Source organism: Perca fluviatilis, chromosome 2 (genome assembly GCF_010015445.1).
Source record: "Perca fluviatilis chromosome 2, GENO_Pfluv_1.0, whole genome shotgun sequence".
NCBI lineage: Eukaryota > Metazoa > Chordata > Actinopteri > Perciformes > Percidae > Perca > Perca fluviatilis.
Window position 1 is genome coordinate 14,589,424 of NC_053113.1, and position 21,660 is coordinate 14,611,083.

General features: G+C 40.8%; 3 protein-coding genes across 4 annotated transcripts in view; 1 reads left to right on the forward strand and 2 right to left on the reverse strand.

The window, feature by feature from the left end:
• Window positions 1–116: 116 nt before the first annotated feature.
• On the reverse strand, window positions 117–4,672 carry LOC120551980 (cytochrome P450 2G1-like). Its single transcript, XM_039789583.1, has 9 exons — window positions 4,453–4,672; window positions 4,198–4,360; window positions 3,934–4,083; window positions 2,315–2,475; window positions 2,023–2,199; window positions 1,560–1,701; window positions 1,051–1,238; window positions 826–967; window positions 117–627 (listed from the first exon to the last, which is right to left on the reverse strand). The coding sequence occupies exons 1-9, from the start codon at window positions 4,621–4,623 to the stop codon at window positions 446–448; spliced, it is 1,476 nt and encodes a 491-aa protein (XP_039645517.1). The 5' UTR covers window positions 4,624–4,672; the 3' UTR covers window positions 117–445.
• A 3,148-nt stretch (window positions 4,673–7,820) lies between these two features.
• On the reverse strand, window positions 7,821–13,924 carry LOC120552029. The gene is made up of 5 exons (XM_039789656.1): window positions 13,796–13,924; window positions 10,949–11,207; window positions 10,530–10,563; window positions 10,071–10,257; window positions 7,821–8,774 (listed from the first exon to the last, which is right to left on the reverse strand). The coding sequence occupies exons 1-5, from the start codon at window positions 13,848–13,850 to the stop codon at window positions 8,419–8,421; spliced, it is 891 nt and encodes a 296-aa protein (XP_039645590.1). The 5' UTR covers window positions 13,851–13,924; the 3' UTR covers window positions 7,821–8,418.
• Window positions 13,925–19,174: 5,250 nt separating this feature from the next.
• The window catches only part of LOC120547056 (tyrosine-protein kinase receptor UFO), a 30,353-nt gene continuing 27,867 nt past the window's right edge, over window positions 19,175–21,660 (forward strand). Inside the window, exon 1 of one of the 2 annotated variants that reach the window (XM_039782447.1) lies at window positions 19,175–19,806. In XM_039782447.1, the coding sequence (XP_039638381.1) occupies window positions 19,644–19,806 (163 nt within the window). In that variant the 5' untranslated portion in view covers window positions 19,175–19,643. The remainder of the gene's footprint in view (window positions 19,807–21,660) is intronic. The other variant, XM_039782439.1, reaches the window with a different exon arrangement.

Below are 21,660 nucleotides of genomic sequence, written 5' to 3' on the forward strand. Positions count from 1 at the left end.
AAGAAAATACCTACCTAACAGGTATATAGGACACGATTCATCCACAGCAGGAAGTCATTTCTTGCCATTAATGTATAGCTTAGTACTTTTATAGTAGTAATGTACCAATACTTTGATTGCAGTAATACATTTATTTTTGTTGTTTAGGAAAGCAGTTCACATTAACACAGGAACAAAGAATTGATTCAAATATATACAAAAAGACAAATATAGGCCTATGAAAAGACAACCAAAGCAAAGTCATAATGATGCTGTTCCTTACATTTTGAGTCTGACGGGCCTGTCTGCTATATCAGCCAGATAACAGCAAACATAAACTTTACCACACACTTTGCTGTGTCACAATAAAGCAATGTATGTTGTATATGTATGGTGTATAGTCATCCTTGTGAGTGGCTCAGAGTGCTTCAAGCGATGATAGACTGTCTGAGTGGAGCTCCTCTTCTCACCGCGGCGTGGCGATGATCTGGTACCTGCGAGGAACATTGGCAAAGCTGCTGTACTCTGGAATGAGGTTTATGCTGTCGGGGCCTTCGGTGCAGGAAAAGGTGAAATGCTGCAGCAGTGACGCCAGGAAGATAAAAAGCTCCATACGAGCCAGAGACTCGCCAACACAGGCTCTCTTCCCTGTGAAGAGACACAATAACAAACAAAGCAGTGTATGATAAATAAAATAATTGCTTGTAATTGTAAAGGGGCAATGGGTAAGTAAGTACAAAATGACCCCTTATTAGTCATGGATAAATCACACTCACAAACAAAACGATTACATAAAACACATTCATATGAGGTTGATAATAAACTAGCTGAGAACTTTTCTTTTACCCGCCGCAAATGGCAGGAAAGCAGGATTTTTCTTAAAGTTGTCGTTCTGATCCAGGAAGTGCTGGGGGTTGAAGGACCAGGGAGTCGCCCATTGCTTTTCATCTTTCAGCACAGAGTGCAACAAGGGAATGATCGCAGTATCCTATTGAGACAAGATATGATGTTAGTGTAGGCTAATAATGCATTTTTCCTCTCATGGATATGATATCTTGGGATCGACAGTACCTTGGGGATTGTGTAACCCCTGAAAGAGATGTCCTGGAGTGTGTAGTGAGGAAGGCTGAAGGGGACGATGTCCAGAAAGCGCTGCATCTCATGAATGACTGCATCTGTGAAGGGGAGGGACTTCCTGTTCTCCATTCTGGGACAACAGCCTTGTCCAATCACAGAGTCAATCTCTTGCTGTAGTTTCTCTGTGCAGGAAGAAGCAAAAAGTATTAAAGTAAAAGTTCTGCATTGAAAATGTTACTTCAGTAAAAATCTGTAAGAATATCGTCAGGAAAACGTAGTTAAAGTATTAAAAGTAAAGAAAAATCCTCCCATTTTAGAAAGTGAAAAGGATCCAAACAGTTGTGTGTTTAACAGTCTAATCATTAAATCAGCTGGAGTTGTAGGATGATATATTGTTGGCTAGTTTACTCTGTTATTAGGCAGACACAGGATTATTCAGTTCTTGACCATTATGTAACTGGTAAAATAACTAAGATTTCTGTGTTTGTCGTCAGAGTACCTACCCTGTATGTTGGGGTATTTGATCAGCACACTGAGGCCATATCTGATGGTGCTGCTGGTGGTTTCTGTTCCAGCCATGAATAGATTCAATACCGTACAGACCAAGTTGTCATAGTTGAACTCAGTTGTGGGAATGTCCTTTTCCTGAGAGGACAAAGTGTTAAAAGTGCGATAAGACGCACAACATTTTAAAAATAAACTTCAAGCAGCAGGTGACGGAAGCCCACTCAGGCTTTTGTTTTCTTAAAATTGGATCATTTGAATAATATATTATTATTATATATTATAAATGGTTTTATTCCAGAAATTAGATCTGCCACAGCTAAACCAAGAAAAACATTCTTAGCAGCCCAGGTAACGCTAAGGCTTATTTTAATGGAGACAAAGGAGAAACTCCAGGATGAAAGTTATATTGCTCAGTATGGTCTCGCGTCCCCCTAAACAAAACAAATGATCTTTTCCAACCTGATTGATTTGGATGAGAAAGCAGTCAATAAGGTCCCTTGGGGAGCTGGGGTCCAGTGTCTCTTTGTGCTCTTGGATCTTCATGCTGATAAACTCTTTCACCTCCTCAATCTTTTTAAAAACTGTGTGATGGTGGCCAGGCAGATGCTCCATGAGCCAGGGAAAATTGTTGTACATCTGTGGGAAGCAAGCACACAGCAGCTTTGTTTCTCAGGAAATAGTAAAACTATTTGTTGTATATGATACAAGGACACAATCTAAAAACCAGACGGGGGCTCCCACCTCCGCTTACCTGACCCAAACGGCTGCTAAGGAACGTTACAACCTCAGATACAATGTTGAGGATGTGCAGAAACTTCTTGTCTTCATAACTGAAGCGTTGGCCAAACACCAGGCAGCAGATCACATTAGACACAGTGCAGCTCAACAAGAACGTAGGGTCAAATGGCTTACCTGGAGCAGTGGAGGAAAACACAGTTGGACTTATTTATTTTTTACAGATGACTATTTTTCCCTGTATGTGTTTATAATTGCTTGACCACTGAAGCGGATTGTGATTATGATTCTTTGCTGGAGTTTAAACGTTGTGCAGCTGACTTTGGACATTTTAACAACCTGCTGTTGACCTGGGAGAAAAGTTTCCATCTTTAAACAATAATTTTGGTTTATCAAAACTTGAATCCTGTCATGTCAGTATTTTTGAAATGCCAGAAACATTAGCTTGGAAGTTATCTGGGTGTTTAAACTGGTTCCTAGGTGACAACCTTTTTAATTTTATACACTTCATTCAATCCTTAACTTGTATTGATCAATATAAAATGTAAAAGCATTCAATAAAAGTATTCATTAAATTCACAATAATAAGTTGATTTCCTCTAGTGAGAAAATGTACTGCTAGTGCTTTGAGATTACTCTAGTACTAAAGCAACACTATGTAACTTTTAGCTGCAGCTGTAGTTCCACTGAGACAACCTGTAGGGGGACCGAAGTGGGAAAAGTTACGTAGTGTTGCTTTAAGCAAATCCGCTGCTGTTGGCAATCATGGATGTATTAAGAGTGGCAATGAGTGAAACAAGCTACAATATAAGTTAATAGGGCAATTGTGCACCTTCCATTTACCTTCACAAAAGTGCTTGTTTTGTCACTGACAGGCTCAGATTGTTATTCTAAGTGTCTGACAACATTATGGAAAGGATTTCTAAGGAGGTCGACCTTTCTGTTAAAGAGAATGATCCTTTTTTTAAACATAAAAACATCTGTGAAATTGCATTCACTAAAGCCACCAGACTCCATGTAAATAAACAGTAATTTTAGCATCGTAAAATACACTTCATTCAAAGTCGACAGAAACTAAATAAAACTATGAAAAGCCGCCAACAATCACAACACTAGATTTGGTTGAAATAAACACATAGTTAAATCGATTTACATGTAAAAATATGTTGGCTCTATACACGCTAAAAGTATTGTTTTTTTAAATGGAGTCTGGTGGGTTTAGCGCTAGCAATCTCAGAGCTGTTTCTGGTTTAACAAAAAGGTCCTAAAGAGGTTTTAAAAAGGCCCATCTCTGTAGGGATCCTTTCCATAATGTTGTCAGAACCTTATAATAACAATCTGAGCCTGTCAGTGGCAAAAACAGCACTTTTAGTGGACAAAATTGACGATGCACCTTTGCCCTATAGGATTGCAGCCCGGTCTGCAGCTGCTGGTCACAGCATTCTTGCTTGATACTGAACCAATTTCAAAGATTATAGTTCCCATCAGTCACTTACACATAAACACTCATGAAGATAGGGTCCAGATTGAAAAAAGAAAGAAATTACCCTTTAACTTGACAGATTATGCAGCAACCCTCTTTCACATCAACCACGTGTGAAATATGTGCTCTTAGAACATCAACTAAAAACACACCGTTGAATGTGTCTATGCGGTCCCTCAAGTGTTTGCTTTCCTCTTGGATCCACTCTTCCATCCCCTTGCGTCCCATACCAAAGTCTCTCAGCGTTGTCAGTGTGAAACGTCGCAGTTGGCGCCAGCGCTCCCCATTACTGATCCCCAAACCTGACAAAAGAAAATGCGTGCTTTTTGACCAACTACATACAGAGACATGCAGGCAGGAAACCATTGAGAAATCACTGCTCGCTTGGCGGAGATGACAGATTTGAAGTGTCTTACCGTAGCCCTTGGTAACTTTGACCACAAACGGCATTGGCGCTCTGCCTGTGAAGTCATCAGCCTGGTCCACCAGAGCCTCCTTCACTGCGTCATATCCCACCAGAACAACCGTCCGTTGCCAGCCCAGGTACAATGTCATCACAGGACCGTAGGTTTCACTCAACTAGAAAAAGACGTGACTAGTTAGGATAATAAACATTCTGATGTTTTATACAACCTTAAATCAATGTGATAAGTGCAAAAATACATTCTCACCTTGAGAAAGCTTTTAAAAGGTGCATCTTTTTGCAGTTGTGGCAGGTTTCCTATGAGAGGAAGCGGAACGGGTCCTGGAGGCAAACAATACTTCCTACTGTTTTTGACTCGAAATAACCACACCAGAGCTAAGATTAGCCCTGACAAGATCACTGTTGCAAAGAAGTCCATAATGGTCTTTACACTTTGTCTTCTTGACTCTTCGCTGGTCAACAGATGTCTCTTTTCTACTCCCTTTGTTTATTTTAAACAGGGAGTTGCAATAGGCCACATGTGAGCCATGTGACTCTCCTGTTTACCTTCACCTGATCATTGATTTATATTGACTAAAAGCCAGCGTTGACCGAGGAGGACACAGCAAACATCTGACTTTAATTATATTAACAAAAGTTGTCTTTCTCTTCGCCAAGGTTGATTTAGAAGAAATTGGCAGAAATGAATAAAAGTGTTTCAAAGTTCATTTGAAAAGCCAGAAGCTTTAACTTTGGGGTATGTTTTGTCATGCTGACATGGTTTTAAAAATGAGAAACCTGGAGAAGTCCATTAGTCATGGCTAGATTTACATGCAATCTTTCACTAAAAGATTGATTGAATTAATTTGATGATTAGAAATACACTATTCTTGTCTAAACTACAGGATGCCTAAAATTTCCCTCGGGATGAATAAAGTATCTATCTATCTATCTATCTATTATCTATCTATCTATCTATCTATCTATCTATCTATCTATCTATACGTATGCACAACAAAAGTTACAATCATTGCGGTATACACAAACTGAAGGCTCTGGGCTTATTGCCATACAATAAACAACACAAAGTCCTTACAGCAGCTACCATGCACGCTGCACTAATGTCTGAGTGGAGCTTTAGCATGTTGACTGGTTATGTAATATATTCTATGTTTATTTTGCATGCCATCAGAAAGAGATAAGGAATATATCATGTGGCTGAAAAGAGAGGGATAAATGTGCTGAGCAATCCAACACAGCTTTCACACTCTTTTTCAATTTTGACTGCAAACCCATTGCTTTATTTAGGCTATTTGGCCACAGTTAGTTTTTTAGACCAAATTTGAAGAAAGAATTCAAGGACCAACAGCACTCACGATAAATATGAATACAATTCAAAACATTTTAGAAGACAGTGTTGAGCAGGACCTTTATCCACCACATGCAAAAGACTGTAGAGAAATCAGCATTTCCCTTGATTAGAGATTTAAACACACCTTTTGTTAGTCCTTGGTAGCTTTGAGTAAAGTCTACATTTGCACTCTGCCACAAAGTCACCCGCCTGTTACACCAGGGCTTCCTTGACTGAATAACGGGTCCACTGCCAGCCCAGGTTAAATGTCAGCACACGGCCTGTGGGTTTCACTGAACTGGACCAAGATATGATTTGTCAGACTGCAGGATCCATCATTGATTTATACAACTTTAAACCCCAGTGGAAACTGCAACTAATGGATAGCCTAACTGTGTCAGATTCCCTATATGAGAGTAGGTCCAGTGGAATATTTTTCTTGGTTTTCATACTGAACAGCCAAAGCAAAGCTGAGATTAGCCCTTCCAACATCACTGTAAATTACAGAAAATCCAAACACACTCTCTGCACTTTGTATTCTTGTTATCTCCTTGTTAGTATCTCTCATACTAAATTACTTTCTGTCAGTTGCTAGCTTTATATTTGAATTATTGCTTGTTTACAGAAAGCAATAGTAAAGCTTAACAGGAAGTTGGTAGGCGGGAGGTGAACAGAGGTGTGAATAGTATCACATTATCATTGTATTAAAATATCTCAAATGTAAGCACAATATCAACTTGAAAAAAGCTATTAAAACTAGATTCTAACTTTGAAACTTATAAAACTTTGAGGATAGCGCTGCAACACCCACACCATTTGTTTTGAATATATGCTTCAGTTATGCATATTGGTTCATAACACATTTGTACGTGTAACTGAATTACAAGCCCACCCAACTTGTTTCTTTCAGGGGCAGAGAACCAGGGTAGTTGGGTAGTTAGCTGTTTTGCCTGCTTGACAATCATGTCAATATTGAGCAACAAGGCTTTGATGTATTGCACAACATTCAAAATAAACAGTGATGTTTGCGGCAAAAAATTTATTGAAATGATCAAAAACGACTTCCAAGCAAAAATATAAGGAAGGATATCAGTGATATTTTTATCTGTGTGGTGAATTAAAAAAAATCTTCTATTATGGCATCATGATCTCTGGGTCAGTTGAGACTTGTTTTGCATGTGACAAAGGAAGACAGCCAGAAGTCGTGTGCAGTTGTTCCATCAGGTCCTCTTTTCACTCGGTGGTTTAAAAACAGAGCACAGACACATGCACAAATTCACATCCAGCACAGTGGTGCAGTCTACGTGATACGCAGGTATACCCGCTAAGAAAGCTCCAGGATTTCTATACCCACTTAAAAATGTCCACTGACACGCAACAACATACTTTTTATTATATTTTTGATATATTTTGAATTGTCATCTGTGTTTTCCTTCTTCACATAGGCTAAATAAAGGTATTTCCACCATAAAAATACCTTGAAAAAAACTTTTATTTACAGAGCAAGTTCTTTGTGGAATAAAATCCCTAGTAACATTCGTTTTATCACAGGAAATCACCATTTTAAAAAGAAAATCAAATCTTACCTTTATTTATATTACTTATTATGAGGTTTCTGATTGTGTGTCTTTGTCAATGTAAGCAACCTTAATGTTAGCCACCTAATATATTGTAATATATAACTTTGTTTTTAAGATATTTCTCTATTTGCTTGGTTAGTTATTATTTTAATTTAATTTTATTTTATTTTTTCTAATTTCTTATCTGTATATGTTATGAAATGTTTTAATATTGTTTGACTGAATGTGGTGTTGGACCCCAGGAAGAGGCGTCAGCTAATGGGGATCCTTAATAAACTAAACTAAATTGGTGCATAAAAGTGTATCCGAATGCAGGAAATGAAGTCTTTGACGCTCAAAATAACCCTGGGGGAGGACACCCAGACCCCCCACTATGATATGTCCCCCCTCCCCCAAAGGCAGATTCTGGCCAATATATAAGCCAATATACATATATACCGTACAGTATATATACCCACTAAAATACATTAGACTACACCACTGATCCAGCACATGAGCTATAAACCCCCAGAGATTATTTTTTGCTGTGCAACACAATCTCAGATAAGCACACACAGCTGTTCAGGCCCTGCATGTCCCTCTCTTGTGCAAATCTGCTTCATCATCCCTCCTATCCAAACCTTGGCCTGCTGTGTGCACTGCTGCTCCAAACCAGCCAGCCAGCCAGCCAGCAAACAGCAGATGGATGTAAAGAGAAAGATAAGATAATTGTGACAGCAGTATTTATTAAGACTTCACCTTTGGACTGCATTTCATGTAAAATACTAGTATGGTGGCGGGTAATGGGGGTGATTTCTGAACGCAGGACAAAAGGAAATTGAGCAAAGTGCCAATGGAATGGAGAGAAAGTGGATGAGGAGAAAATATGCACATGGAACAAATGTTTAAAAAAGTATAAAATGAACAGAAAGATGAGACAAACAGTGGAGAAACACAACTGTTTAAATTTCCCTATAAACGTCTGCGTCGCTGTCTGGAATCATTTCACAGCTCACTCAGTTAAGCTCAAGCCGACCTGTGGCATGGAAAGACTGCGACAACACAGACAGACAGTGTTCAGAGGAGTCCGGATCATGAATGATTTACCTGAGGAGCATGGGCATAAAGCCAGGAAGAACACCTTCATTCATTTATAAATTAAACAATAAGACGCAAACGAGTGATTAATTAATAACAATTCCCTTATAATATAAAGGAATACCAAAACAAGGACTTTAAAGAGAAAATAATCTTTCAAACTGTTTCTCTCTCTCTCTCTCTCTCTCTCTCTCTCTCTCTCTCTTCTCTCCCTTCCTGATCAAAACTAAAAAGCAAATCCTCCACAGTCAAATGCATCAAAGTCGGAGTCTCCTTCAAAGTCGAAGCTGTTGAAGTGAGGGGAGTCGACGTCCTGGCTGCAGGCGTGGAAGGAGCCCCCTGCTGGGAGCTCGGAGAAGCCCCCGGTGCCATGGGCGATCTCTGGGGCTCTGCTTGCAAGGGGAGAGGAAGGGGAGCAGGAGTTGATGTAGCCCAGAGCAGAGGAGGCCGCTGCCCCTCCCATCAGCAGGCACACCGCCCTCACCGCCCGGGCATCGCTGCTGTTGCCATGGCGAAGACAATCTGACATACGATGAGGGGGGGCCACAGAGACACTGCGCAGAGACCGCCGTGGTCCAAAAGCTGTAGAAGTCATTTGAAAAAAAATATCAATAACATATATTTAAATGGATGATTGTTTCACTAAATACACCAAATTAAGAATGTATCCAGACTTTGAGCCAGTAGGTGGTGTGTAAGTAGAAAACTAATTGCTACATGTTAGCCATAAAAACTTTACTGTATATTGCCAACCGTATATCCAGCTGCAGCCTGTGTGTTTGATCTCTAGGCTTTGTGCTTACGGTTCACCCACAGCTGAGAGAGCACACACCGTAGCCTCACTTAAAGGGATACTTTGACGATTTTAATCCAGCTCTGTGTCTCTTATTTATTTTTAAGATGATTTTTTTTGGCATTTTAGGCCTTTATTTGACAGGACAGCTTAGACATGAAAGGGGAGAGAGGGGGGAATGACATGCAGCAAAGGGCCGCAAGTTGGAATTGAATCCACGGACTGAGCCTCTGTGCATGGGGCGCACGCTCTACCAGCTGAGCTACCCCGGTGCTCCCTCTGTGTCATATTTGAGAAAACATGTTTATCGCTTTGATATGTGTCACATTTAGGAAAACAGAAGCTGCAAAAAAAGAACATTTACGAGAAATGTTCTCAGTGTGTCACCGTCAAATTTCTCTAAAAACACTTAAAACAGATGAACACATACTTTTAAGTGGTAGTCATTGGTAAATACATTTCTGTGTTTCTGTATGCCACAAATGTGTTGTCAAATTGGTGAATATTTCTTAATTTGCTTGCGTTTAGTTTAAATGTAACACATTTTTCTAAATGCATCCTGTTGTTTAAGTGGTGAAAATAACCCACATGACTATGCATTGAGCTCTGTCAGCACCTTATACTCTACCCCTCCCCCCCCCCCCCCCCCACACCCCCCTAATTGTTCCCTTTTTGATTTTTTTTATGAATATATTATTAACAAATATAAATCCCCACTGAGACATATAGGCATACTGGCCTATAGGTAAGGTAGTCACTAAGGCCGTGCACAGACACAGTGAATTGTCACATCTATGTTTCAACATTAAAACATAAATCATGCCAACAATTACATATTAGGCTATTTTAATAGCTTAGTATTCTATGTAAAAAAAGTTATGTATAACTTTAGGCTTTAGGCTGCCCTACACATTATTGTAGGCCCAGTTTAATATACAACTCAATGTATACAATATATGTTGTAGGGGTCCCTGATCCATCTCTCTTTAAGTTTAGGGGTCCTTGGCTTAAAAAACGTTGAAGACCCATGCCCTAATGTAGCTTTAAGTTGTGAGTTATTACATTTGGATGATCTGATAGCGGACCTTGGTTTTGGCCTCTGTCTCTGAAGGAGCCTCCCCGCTCAGTGACTCGAGACAGAGGAGGAGTGCCCTCGCCAACCCTGGGGGACCCGGGGTCTTTATCACTGGAGGAGTCGGGCAGGGGGTCTCTGTCGGTGATGCAAGGAGTGATGCTGCGCTGTCTCTGAAGGGTCAGGGGTGACATGACACCCTTAAAAAATGAGACAAACACAAGGTTATTAAATCACAAAAATACACTGTGTAACATTAACAAAGAAGCCAATCACCCAATTAAATTCCTTTGCATGTTTGTAGATATTACATGTTTTTAAGAAAGCTATATTTCAGATATTATTAAACCTATGTATAAAGTAAGCACACTGCTAGAGATGAGAGGTGAGTTGTTGAGATGAAGACATGAAAATAAGGCTGAATGGATGAAGTAACAGCAGGACCAGACTCGGGTCAAAAATGCTGACTCACCTCTCTCACTTTCCTGATCAAAGTCAGCCACATACTGTGAAAGGTAAAATGACGAGTCATTATTTTAGAACCAGATCCAGGCCTGTAGATTCTTATCGCAACACAAGAGAAAGTGCATAAACATGTCTGATAGTAAGTGGGACAAAGGAGACCTAAATTCCAGCGTGTGTTTGCAGGTGTATCAATTTGTCACCATGTGCAGTTAACATCTGATAATGAGTGGGGCAAAGGAAAGTCCAGTGTGTGTGTGTGTGTGTGTGTGTGTGTGTGTGTGTGTGTGTGTGTGTGTGTGTGTGTGTGTGTGTGTGTGTGTGTGTGTGTGTGTGTGTGTGCGTGTCAATATGTGCAGTTAACATCTGATAATGAGTGGAGCAGAGGACATTTGTGTGTGTTTTTGTAAGAGAGAGAGAGAGACCCACTTGCACTCATCGGGGTTGTCAGTGAGAAGCAGCAGGAACTTGTTCTGGGGCAGGATGAGGGCGAAGCAGCAGTCCCTCCGGCCCCCTGGAGGTAACTTGGGCAGGTCAAGGATTTCTCGTCCCTCTGCAATCGACTCACAGTTGGTTTGTAGTGCTACCACCTGGTCTGGAGGAGAATCTGCATCACGGCACACAAACAGGCTTCCCTCCAGGGTCAGCACAAGGTACTTTTCCTTCCACTGCTTGAACATGAAGCCCCCTGCAGCAAAAAGAAACAGAGAGAGGCATGTCTGGAGGAGGTGGAGTTTAGTCTACGTGTCTTTGCTTTTGTTAAAGTCAGATAATGCTATTATCTTGGATGATTTATGGTAAGAGCGACAGAAGATGAAAATAGATGTGAAAATCTAAAATCCGAGATTTTGTTTTTGTTAAACAGAACTAATAGTCTACGAAACCCTGAGAGGTAAGTCTATTTGGATCTAAGTCTGATCCAAATAGTTCTCTTTTGTGTTTAGGACTTACGAACAGGTGAAAAAGGTTTCATATGTGTTACTTTTTTTCATCTTTAGCAGGTACATTTTTTAGTTTGTTGTTGTAATACTCATTTCAGCCACAATAAGCTGAACCCATGTTCTGTTCTACACAGGACTAAAAACATTAATGTTTCCTCCCAGGTATGTTTAATTTCTCCATGCACAAGGTACATATATTGTGTTAGCAAGTTATGTCATATAGCTGCCATGTCTCTCTTTTGACCAGAAATGTATTTTAAAATGACATGACTGACATGCCTATTTAGAGCCATAGTTTAGAAAAGTGGCTCTTCAGCCTCCTGTGGCCGAAATGAGTATTACAACAACAAACACACAAAAATCCCCCGGCCAAAACTTTTTGTTGTTTTCACAGATGAAAAAAAAAACTTCCTGGCAAAACATTTCCTCCCATCTGTTTCGTGGATGAAAACCTGTTCGCTGGTCATAAGCGAAAAACTATTTTTTTCTTAGAAAGTAAGAACTAAGAGAGATTATAATAGCAAAACCATGTTTCTTAAAATAACTTAAGAAATGTAAACTAGACAGACAACAGATTTCAGAGCAGCATTAGGTGTGAAAGTTACATGTGAGTAATTATAACTCTACTATAAATAAAACCTTCTATTTTTTAAATGTACTGCGAGTTTTCAGGGATGGACACCTATGATGGTGTTAGATTGTAACTGTCCCAGACCGCCGTCCATTGTTTAATAATGATAATAGATGGAGAGTACATGTTGATGGACAGGAAGAATTGGCTCATATTCTCCATACAGGGGATTAAAGATGAACAGGTGGGTTTTGCAAACGGGGGAGAGAGAGAGAGAGAGAGAGAGAGAGAGAGAGAGAGAAAGGTATAGGAGCTTAGAGGAAATGCCTGTTGAAACATTGAAGTGCTAACAACATTATAGATTGGACATTATACAACATTAGAGTATTTTACTCTTATTAGTCCAGAGTTAAGAGAGAAAGATAATAAAAAATGTTCTGAACTGAACTGCTGACATTGCTAGTAAACTCTATCTTCTGCCTCAGTCCCCTGAGCCACCATGACGCACACCACTATCAAATTAAATCGATGGCGAATGGAGATATAAAACAGATGAAACATAATCACAGACATGAGACACTGGCTGAGTCCTGAATCCTGACTTGGCTTTGGAAAACAAACATCTCGTCATTCTGTAAAAACACATCTGGGAGCGATTATATCACACAAAGTGACTCTTAGATAGATATCACTCATCTTTAGAGTTGGAGTGTTGATCTGAGACAGTATTCCTCTTTACTCATTGTTAAGTCTACTGCTGTTCTCAGAGTAATAAACACCAAATGTGTATTACTCATTGGAAGGGGAAATAGGTCAAGTCTAAATTCAGTGTTGTAACATTTGTGTCATTTTGTCAACCAAAGGCATGAGATCATTTAAAAAGTGTAATAATTTGCTTAAGTTTTGGCTGTCAATAACGTTGGACACCCATTTCAGATCAAAACTCTCTACATGATCCAAATAATGACATCAACTGTTACCATTAACTGTCTGCTTATCAGATTGTGATAGTCATACAGTTTTAAATAAACAAAGACACTGCAAACACAGCTAACTCAGATATCAAGTAGAACCTGCAGTCAAGGGTGGTGATGGCACAGTGGATATGATACATGCCTTTGGTGTGTCCCTGAGCAAAACACTTAACCCATAGCAATTGTAAGTCGCTTTGGATAAAAGCGTCAGCTAAATGACATGTAATGTAATGTAATGCATATTGGATTTGGCGTATTTAAAAAAAAAAAATCTGCACATAAAGTAACCTGCAAACAGCAATCAGACAAAGAGATACAGTCCATGAGTCCCAGCTTAACCTTGTGTCCCTGTATGCCAGACAGTTACAGCGGATCACTGACTTGATTTTAAATCATCTTCCACCCTTTGCACAGTGAATTTTAGCTCCTTTCCTCTGTATGGAGGTTTATAGTCTCAAGGTGTAGAACAAAGCGCAATAAAATCAGCTTTTGTCCCCGTCGCTCAGGTGAAAAGGTTGTAGCAACGTTGGACAGATGCTATAGACGCAGCATTTGTTTTATTATTTTAGTGGTTTTAGTGATTGTTGGAGCTTTGAGTACTTTTATCATGTTTTTATCATGCCTGTTGTCTGAGTTTGTAAAATGTGTGTCAAGATGAATGCCTCGTCTTACTGCAGATCAAATCTACCTACAAGTACAAATAAAGCAAATTAAACCCTTTTAAACCAAACCTAACCCAAACCTTTAATGAAGGCAGAGAACTTGTGAAAAAAAATCAAAGCAGGCCTACCATATTTCTTGAGGAAGCCTCGATGAACGCCTGCTGTGCTCATGCCTGTGGTCATCACAGCAACAGGGACTAAATGAGAGGCAGAATATTTGATGCTGAAAAATAGGGTGAGAGAGAGAGAGAGAGAGAGAGAGAGAGAAATAATCCCCTCTATTTAGGCCTTCCTTCCATAAACCCGCTGTTGTGAGTGGAATTGGAACTGTCCCAGCTTATGCACACAAACATCATATGACCGTAAGGGCCAAATAATCATACCACCAATGGATAAATCCCACCGGAAAGATCCTGTGATTTTCATGGCTGCCATCACCAGATGTTACGCTGGACTTTTCCCATACTGCTCCTCTCTTAGCAACACATGGACAGATTTTAGCCTCTATTTGCAGTCTTGCACACAACATATGAGCGATTCACAATAGCTTATCGTGAAATCATGTCATCAAACCGGTTTCCCACTGTATCTCTGTGCCCTTGGATGGCCTCGGAACCAGGGCTTGGATCACCTCCCTTCATCGCTCAGGCGGATTAAACAGAGGGATTATTCTTCTTGCACAGCTGGAAGCCTGTTGTTGCAGTGCTGTGGATAGGCCCAACCAAGATTTTAATCTGCTCAAACCTGGGATGCGTTCGCTCCAACAAGCACCAACGTCCAAGATTTTCAATGTCACATATCCAAGCAGGATTAAACGCCACTCATTGTCTCGGCTTGTGCTTGCTTATCCCGGTTGGAATAACATGATGTAACAAGAGGGATCTGGGACAGAAACTATCACACCACAAACGTGTCCTATATTTATGGATGGGTTGTAAAATGGAAGCCTGAAAGAGAGACAGTTTATTTATCTCAAGGGGAAATTAGGAAGGCTACAGTAAGTGAGATTCAGAAGGAGTGATTAAGTCAATTGAGGCAAAAGGCAGAAAAAATCTTAACATTAACATTAATATAAAATAAGCAATAATACCAGTAAAAACAAATCAGTAAAACAATAAAACAGAATGTAAACATGCTGTTGTTAATCGTTCCCTCCCCTTTTCCTTTCCCTCGGGGTCCAGGGGGCAGTGGCACATTCCCCGAGAAGATCCCACCTGCAGCTAAAGTTGGGTTCAGTGACTTGCTCAATGACACTTCAGCAGTCCTGACAGTTGCCAACACTTTCTTTTGGTCTTTTGGTTGGGTGATGGTCTATCTATGCTAAGACGGTAATCCTCCCACTGCAGTCAGAGGCCTTCTGGGAAAAAAGGCTGATAAGAGGCTGAACGGAGGGGGGGAAAACATTAGAATGCATCTGCACTTTTATTTAGTATTAATTATTCCTGCTAGAGAAGAAACAGCAATTCAAATAGTATTTTCTCTCCCCAGACATAACGTTTCATGTGCAGTGTAAATACTTCAGAATTAAAAAAAACTTGTGGGTTCAAGGGACGAAATCTCATTAAACAGAGTACTGTCATTAACCTAATATGTGCTTATCTGGGGGTCTATGATTCTGAAACATTTGCTTAGACAACCCAACTGATTTAATGAAATCAAAAACACATTTTTTGGCATTAGACTACAATCATATAAATACTGAAAAAAAAATAAAAACCCTTATAAAATGTCTATATATAGGCAAACCTCACTCCACAACATGGAACGCTAGTCCTGGTGTCCAGCGGCTCTCTCCAGCCAAAGCCACTTCCCCAATGTCGTCTACAGCAGATGTATCAAATCAGTGCGTTTTGTTCTTCTTGCCGTTCTCATCTCTATATCCTTTTCTTTCGCTTTCTCTGTCTCCTTCTCGTCATCTCCTTCCCATCGTGTTACTCCTTTCTGGCTTGTTTCTCCTCTGCTCAATTCTCTGCTCACCTCTTAAAACATGGCCTGTTCACTGCCCCACAGGTGACTCAATGCTAATTAAGCACAGGGGTAAAGGAAGGTGAAGTAATAACTCACAGCACAAATCATACGCTACAAAATAAAAGCATGCAAATCAAATGCTACAAAATAAAAGCATGCAAATCAAACTACAAAATAAAAGCATGCCAGGCCCAAAACAACACAACAAAACAAACCATGCAAACAGAAGGTGAATCAATAATTAAAGCACAGTAAATACATTAACATGCAAAACAGACGACAAATCAGGAATAAATACAGCAAACCAAAACATACTTGCACAAAACTATAACTAAACACAAAAACTCTGCCGTGTGACAGTCACACTAAAAACAAACACTAACAAAAACAAGCAGATGAATGAAGAAAAGTGCTTGGCTTCATGCTTACAACAATTAAAATGAGGGCCAGACATAAAATATACACAAAAGTCTGTGAAGACACACCAACAAATATAAACAAAATCTCTTCCGAAAAAATTTGTCAAAAGAGAAATCCTCTGAAATGTACTGCATATGGCACCAGTAACATGCCAAAACATCACGTTTTAAATGACTCAAGAAGTGTATTCCCAGTGATAACTTGCTGTGTTTTAATTACACAGCAAGAATTGTTTGTCGGTTTCTGTGTGGAGTTTGCATGTTCTCCCCGTGTCTGTGTGGGTTCTCTCCGGGTACTCCGGCTTCCTCCCGCCGACCAAAGACATGCGGGCTGGGTTTATTGGTGTCCCTAAATTGTCCGTAGGTGTGCATGTGTGAGTGTGTGGTTGTTCGTCTATGTGTGGCCCTGCGATGGACTGGCGACCCTGTGCGCGGGATGAGTGGTTGACGATGGATGGATGGATGGAACTTGCTGTGTTTATAGCTTATCAAAAACAGAGCTAGTTATAAAAAGCCAAATGTTGATGGAAAACCAGGTTCTCATTCTTACAGTGACTGTTATTTTCCATCTGACAAATCTGTGCTATCAAGTGGATTTGTATTAACTCTATGCATGTATAAAAGAAAGCAGATGGTCTAGGAGTGTCAGACTTTAGTGAGGGTTGGGCTTGTTAGGCATCGGCTCCACTGTGGGTTGCTGGTGGTGTGCTCACTCTTGCTGGTTACATTAATAAAGGCCAGTGTGGACAGGAGGAACAACTGCAGCGACCAATGACTCTGTCAATGTACATATGGGCATGTCAGTTTTATTTAAGACTTCAAAAAATCGGAACCTATCCTTAAAAGTGTACCCTGAATTATTGTGAATTCCTTGTGGTAGCCAAAAGTAGGCTACTCATACACATATGTATATGCTTAGTACATACGTTAATTGGTTTGGTTTAAATAACTGTGTATTTATATACTCTATGTCTGTGAATTACTGTCATTTCTGTCAAAAAGTATTTGCTCTCATGTGTAGAATGAGGGCTTTGCATTTGTCACCAGCAGGGGACAGAAGAGCCCCTGTAAACAGCAGGCAGTAAAGTGTCATTATGGTCCTTCTGATGCATCAACAGGTTGGGGAGGGCAGTGTGTTTGGCTGCAGTAAGAAGATGATGAAGAAGAAGAGGTTAGCCAATAGACCAGTTCATGTTTTTCTCCCATCCCAGAATGCTGTGTAGAACTCACCAGAACCTCGTCTGCAGCTCCACAGCGTTGTGGAGGAAGGTCTGGCAAAGCGAGACTAGCTCACTGTTAGCATCCCTGTGGGGCCCTGTAGCTGGGAGAGCAGGAGGAAGGTGTTTCCCATGTCTTGCAGCCAATAGGAACTCTCCTTCAACACTAACAGGTTGTTTTGTTTAGCAGGCAGTGGAGGCTAACAAGTGTATTGGCACTGTAGTCTTTGTGAGAGAACATAATAACTGGTGTCCATATGACTTGTTTTGTTGGTCTTATAACTGAATGCATGTGCTTTCAACTCTGCTAATCCACTTTAGCTTCATCTAAAAATCCCTAAGTCTTTAAGTCTTGGTGTTCAGTGAATCAGGTTGGCTGGATTTTGGTGTGGCCTAAACCTAAACACTGAATTCTGCGGAGCTGATGCCCATCCCCCTCAAAACCCAAACATTCACTCCTTCCAGACCCATCCTGCCCCAAAACTTTGTGTTTTCGAGTAGAACACCACTCTTTCTTGTTCAGGACCCCCTCGGTGACCCTCATCCCTCCCTCCCTCCCTGTCTCTCTCTCTCTCTGTGCTTCTATCTGGGAGCGGTGAGAGCACCATTGCTCAAGCTCCTATTGAAAAGACAGCATACACAATGGGGTCTTTCTCAGTCCCTCTGTGTCTCCATTAAAGACCCTGGGAACACAACACTGTCCACATAGCCACTCTTAAAGGGCCAGTGGGACACAGGTCTCCGCAACCTGAGTCCCAGCACCTCCCATCATTTTCATGGGAAAAGAAATGAAGACAGGAATCTTCGCAGCAAATCAATTATTCATGAATGGTATGTGAACTCTGCAAGGCCTTCTCCCAGGCAGCGAGCGCCAGCACCACCTCTGTCCAAACACACACAATCACCTCAGACATCACAGTCTACAACAACACAACAAGCGTCGCACTGCTGCTCCCTTCGGCTGATGGGAATCAGCATTTATTTAGACTACAGCTGATGATGCTTCAGTCTGTTGTGGCTGAAACGATATGTTCAAACTAATTCCTAGACATTCCTATGACATAATCCATGTGGAGTAGCAATATATACAAACAGAATAGTCTGGTTATTATTCCTTATTACTTTACATTTTTGGTCTTTTGACTTTTTCCCAGCCTCCATCAACAGGCTTTTATCCATTTGGCTCGCTGTCATTGTAAATAAGACATCAATATGACTTTTTAAATAAAGGTTGAAACATTTAAACAGTTGTAAAGTGACTTGAGATATTTAGTCTATAGGCCAATGGGTGAAATCCATTGGAAGGCAGACATTTTTGGGTTATTAACCATGTTATTAAGCCAGTTCTGTCTCATACTCATTTGTTTTTACATGAACAGTTCAAATTAGTCAACTAAATTGTTAATGAAACAACAAGTATATATAAAAAATATTTAAACCAGGGCACAATTAGTACTTTGTAGATATCCACAAATAAAAACAGATAGGACGAGAAAATATTGACATTAATGTATCTAACGTGAGAATAAAATTATTATAGGCTAACTAAACACGTGGGCAGGTAAACCAAAGTAAGTGTCTCATTTATTCATAAGTAAACCCACTAATATAAAGGCCTACTCTGACAGGACTAAATGTACCGATAATGTTGTTGATCCACACATGCGCAGGTCTGTCTTTGCCACAGACTGACACAGATATACTTTGTTTCCCGCGGGAAAACGGGTGAGTTACTGGGCTATTTACAACTTCTGGGGATCCGTGTGTAATTAAAAAGCGAATGGGGGATTGAAGACAATCAGCATGCCGCAGGGTTTCTCACATCCTCTGAGAAAAGGAGGGAGACTCAGAAGGAGGAGGAGGAGGAGGAGGAGGGTGGAAAGAAGTTGAGTTAAGGAATTTGAATCCTGTTTGAAGGGGGAGAGGGAAAAGAAAAAGCCAGGGGAATGTCTGAGGGAGTCTGAGGGAACCGGTGGGCAGGAGAGAGACTTTTGACGAAAGGCTGCAGCAAACACTGGTTTAAAAATACTCCCTCAGTTGCTAGAAATAGACTTGGACAAGTTAATCAGCGGCCGTAAAGTTTGGTGCGCCTTTCTTTGCGCGTTTTGTGGGTAATTGGGAAAGTTTGGTGGTATTGGGATCAACCAAAACAACAGCGTTTAAGGAGAAAAGCAACAGGACTTTTAAGCAGAGCGGAGATTATTTCTTTTTTACACTCTGTCTAGTAAAAAAAAAAAAAAAGGGAACAGAAACGAAGGGTTCCGGTTTTATTTGGTCTCATCTGTGGATAATCACACTTTCAGCATCTACCGGAGTCAGAAAAACTTTTTCACCGCACAACTTTGGATCTTTGGAGCTGTTGAGATGCGGTGATGGAGTCCGGTGGTGTTCCCAAGATGACTGCTCTTCTTATGAAGCACATTTTCAGAGGTGATCTCCTTTCAAGAAGAACCATGAGCGGGTCTAAATGGTCGTTTTTTATCGTCACCGTCTTTTTTTCCGCTTGGAGGCCAGTAACCGCCGGCATACTGACAGGTACGGTTTAACAGCAACCGAGCAACAGCAGCAGTCCTTTTATCCAAACTGTTATTTGTCAGCGTCAGTGGGAAGAAAAACATCGTAATGAGCAATTAGCCCAGACACAGTTCTGCTCCTAACTCATTACACGAATTTGCTTTGGGGTGGCGAGTGCAACCACAGCTGCTAGTGAGTCCAACATCTGGCCAACATGAAGGAATTCACTACACTCATAAAGCCTTTTAAAACAAAGAGATCACAGAAAACAAGTGAAAGATTAGTTTTATTGGTTCAATCAGGCTTGTACTCAAAGTGACTTGTATTCTGCTGATGTTGATTCAGTGACAACAGGTAAAATGTGATGGAGGACGTTTTGTTTTCCTTGACTGGCATTAAAAGCTGCAGAGGGATCTCTTTTTTTTTTCATAGATCAGGTGTAGCATAGCAACTTTGAACTGTATTATTTGCACTCTGCCTGCATGGGGAAAAGAAACAGATATTCAGACTGGATACCCACCACTTGTGGCATTTCTGGAATACTGTGGAATTTTGGGAGATGTATTCCAGGCAGCGAAAGGGCAAGGGCTAAAAATAAATCCTGCTGGGAAGTGTGTGAGAATCAGCAACACTAAGAACTCAGTTCACAAGCATAATACAGAGCAACATAGAGAGAAACCCGCTCTTTTATCCTGTACAAAGGTGGAACCCAGACTGTTGACTCCTGCTGTTTACATGCCAGGTCATTTTACATCATAGTGGTCTGCCAACCATCATTCACAAGTCCTTATCTGGTCTAACAATCAACTTCACTGCTAACATTTTGAAACCCATCAGCTACTGCAGCCAGTGGGTGAAAACATGGAGTCCCTCCAGGGGCCTCCACCTGTCAGCTCATGTGTTTTGGCCATTATGGTCACACTGTCTCTCTGGGAGCTGTACCTCTACCCTCAGCAGATGTGTGACCAGGAATAGACAGAGATTCACTGCTGTGATTTATAAGCTCAGACTTTCAGAATTTTTCCTGATGTCTCGCTTCCTATTTGGATGTAGGGGATGGCCGTGTCCCAGAAGTGAGGAGATGTGAGGAATCAGGAGGGGTTCAGAGGGGGCGAATGCTTTGGTTTGTGAGTCAGAGCCGGTCTGACTCAGACTCAAGAAATCAAAATGATGGATGGGGTAAGGGGGCAAGAGTGGAGGGGAAAGAGTTGGGAGGGGAGGGGGCAAAATGTGTAGCGATGAATCCAAAGAATGGCATGAAAAGGAGGCTAAATGAGAAAAGGGCAAAGGCTCTGCAGTGAATGGAGGGGCTGAATTATGTAGCGTTAAAAAAGCCAGAAAGATAAAGGAGGGAGTCAGAGGAGGATAAATGCTCGGACTGTGTCGGGTATTTTTGGTATGTGCATGTCCACACTGACATTTAACATCTGAACATTGTCTATGAGAGAGAGAGTAGGAGTAAAGACAGGGTGGAAAGAGGGAGATCATGAAAAAAAAAAGTGGGACCTCGAGGGAATTCAGGGGACAAAAGGGAGGAGATGGAGTAGTTAAGCACAAATGAATCACTGGAGACAGGCCACACACACACACACACACACAAGTTTAACCTCAGCCTGCTCTCTCCGTCTACCTCTGCATTCTCATAAAAAGGTTTACAAGCTTATTATTTTATGAATGCAGCACTCAGAAGCGGAGGAAAAAAATAGGGCTGTTTTTGTTCAATACCGCACTGAAAAAACAAAACAAAGTCAGGGCCATGCAGATTCTTGAAAGAGCTCAGCCAAGCTTAAAAATAAAGGGAGGAATGACTTTTAATGCCAAAATGCACACAGAGACAGAGAGGCAGTGAGGCAGAGACTCAGCGGGCCCCTTCAT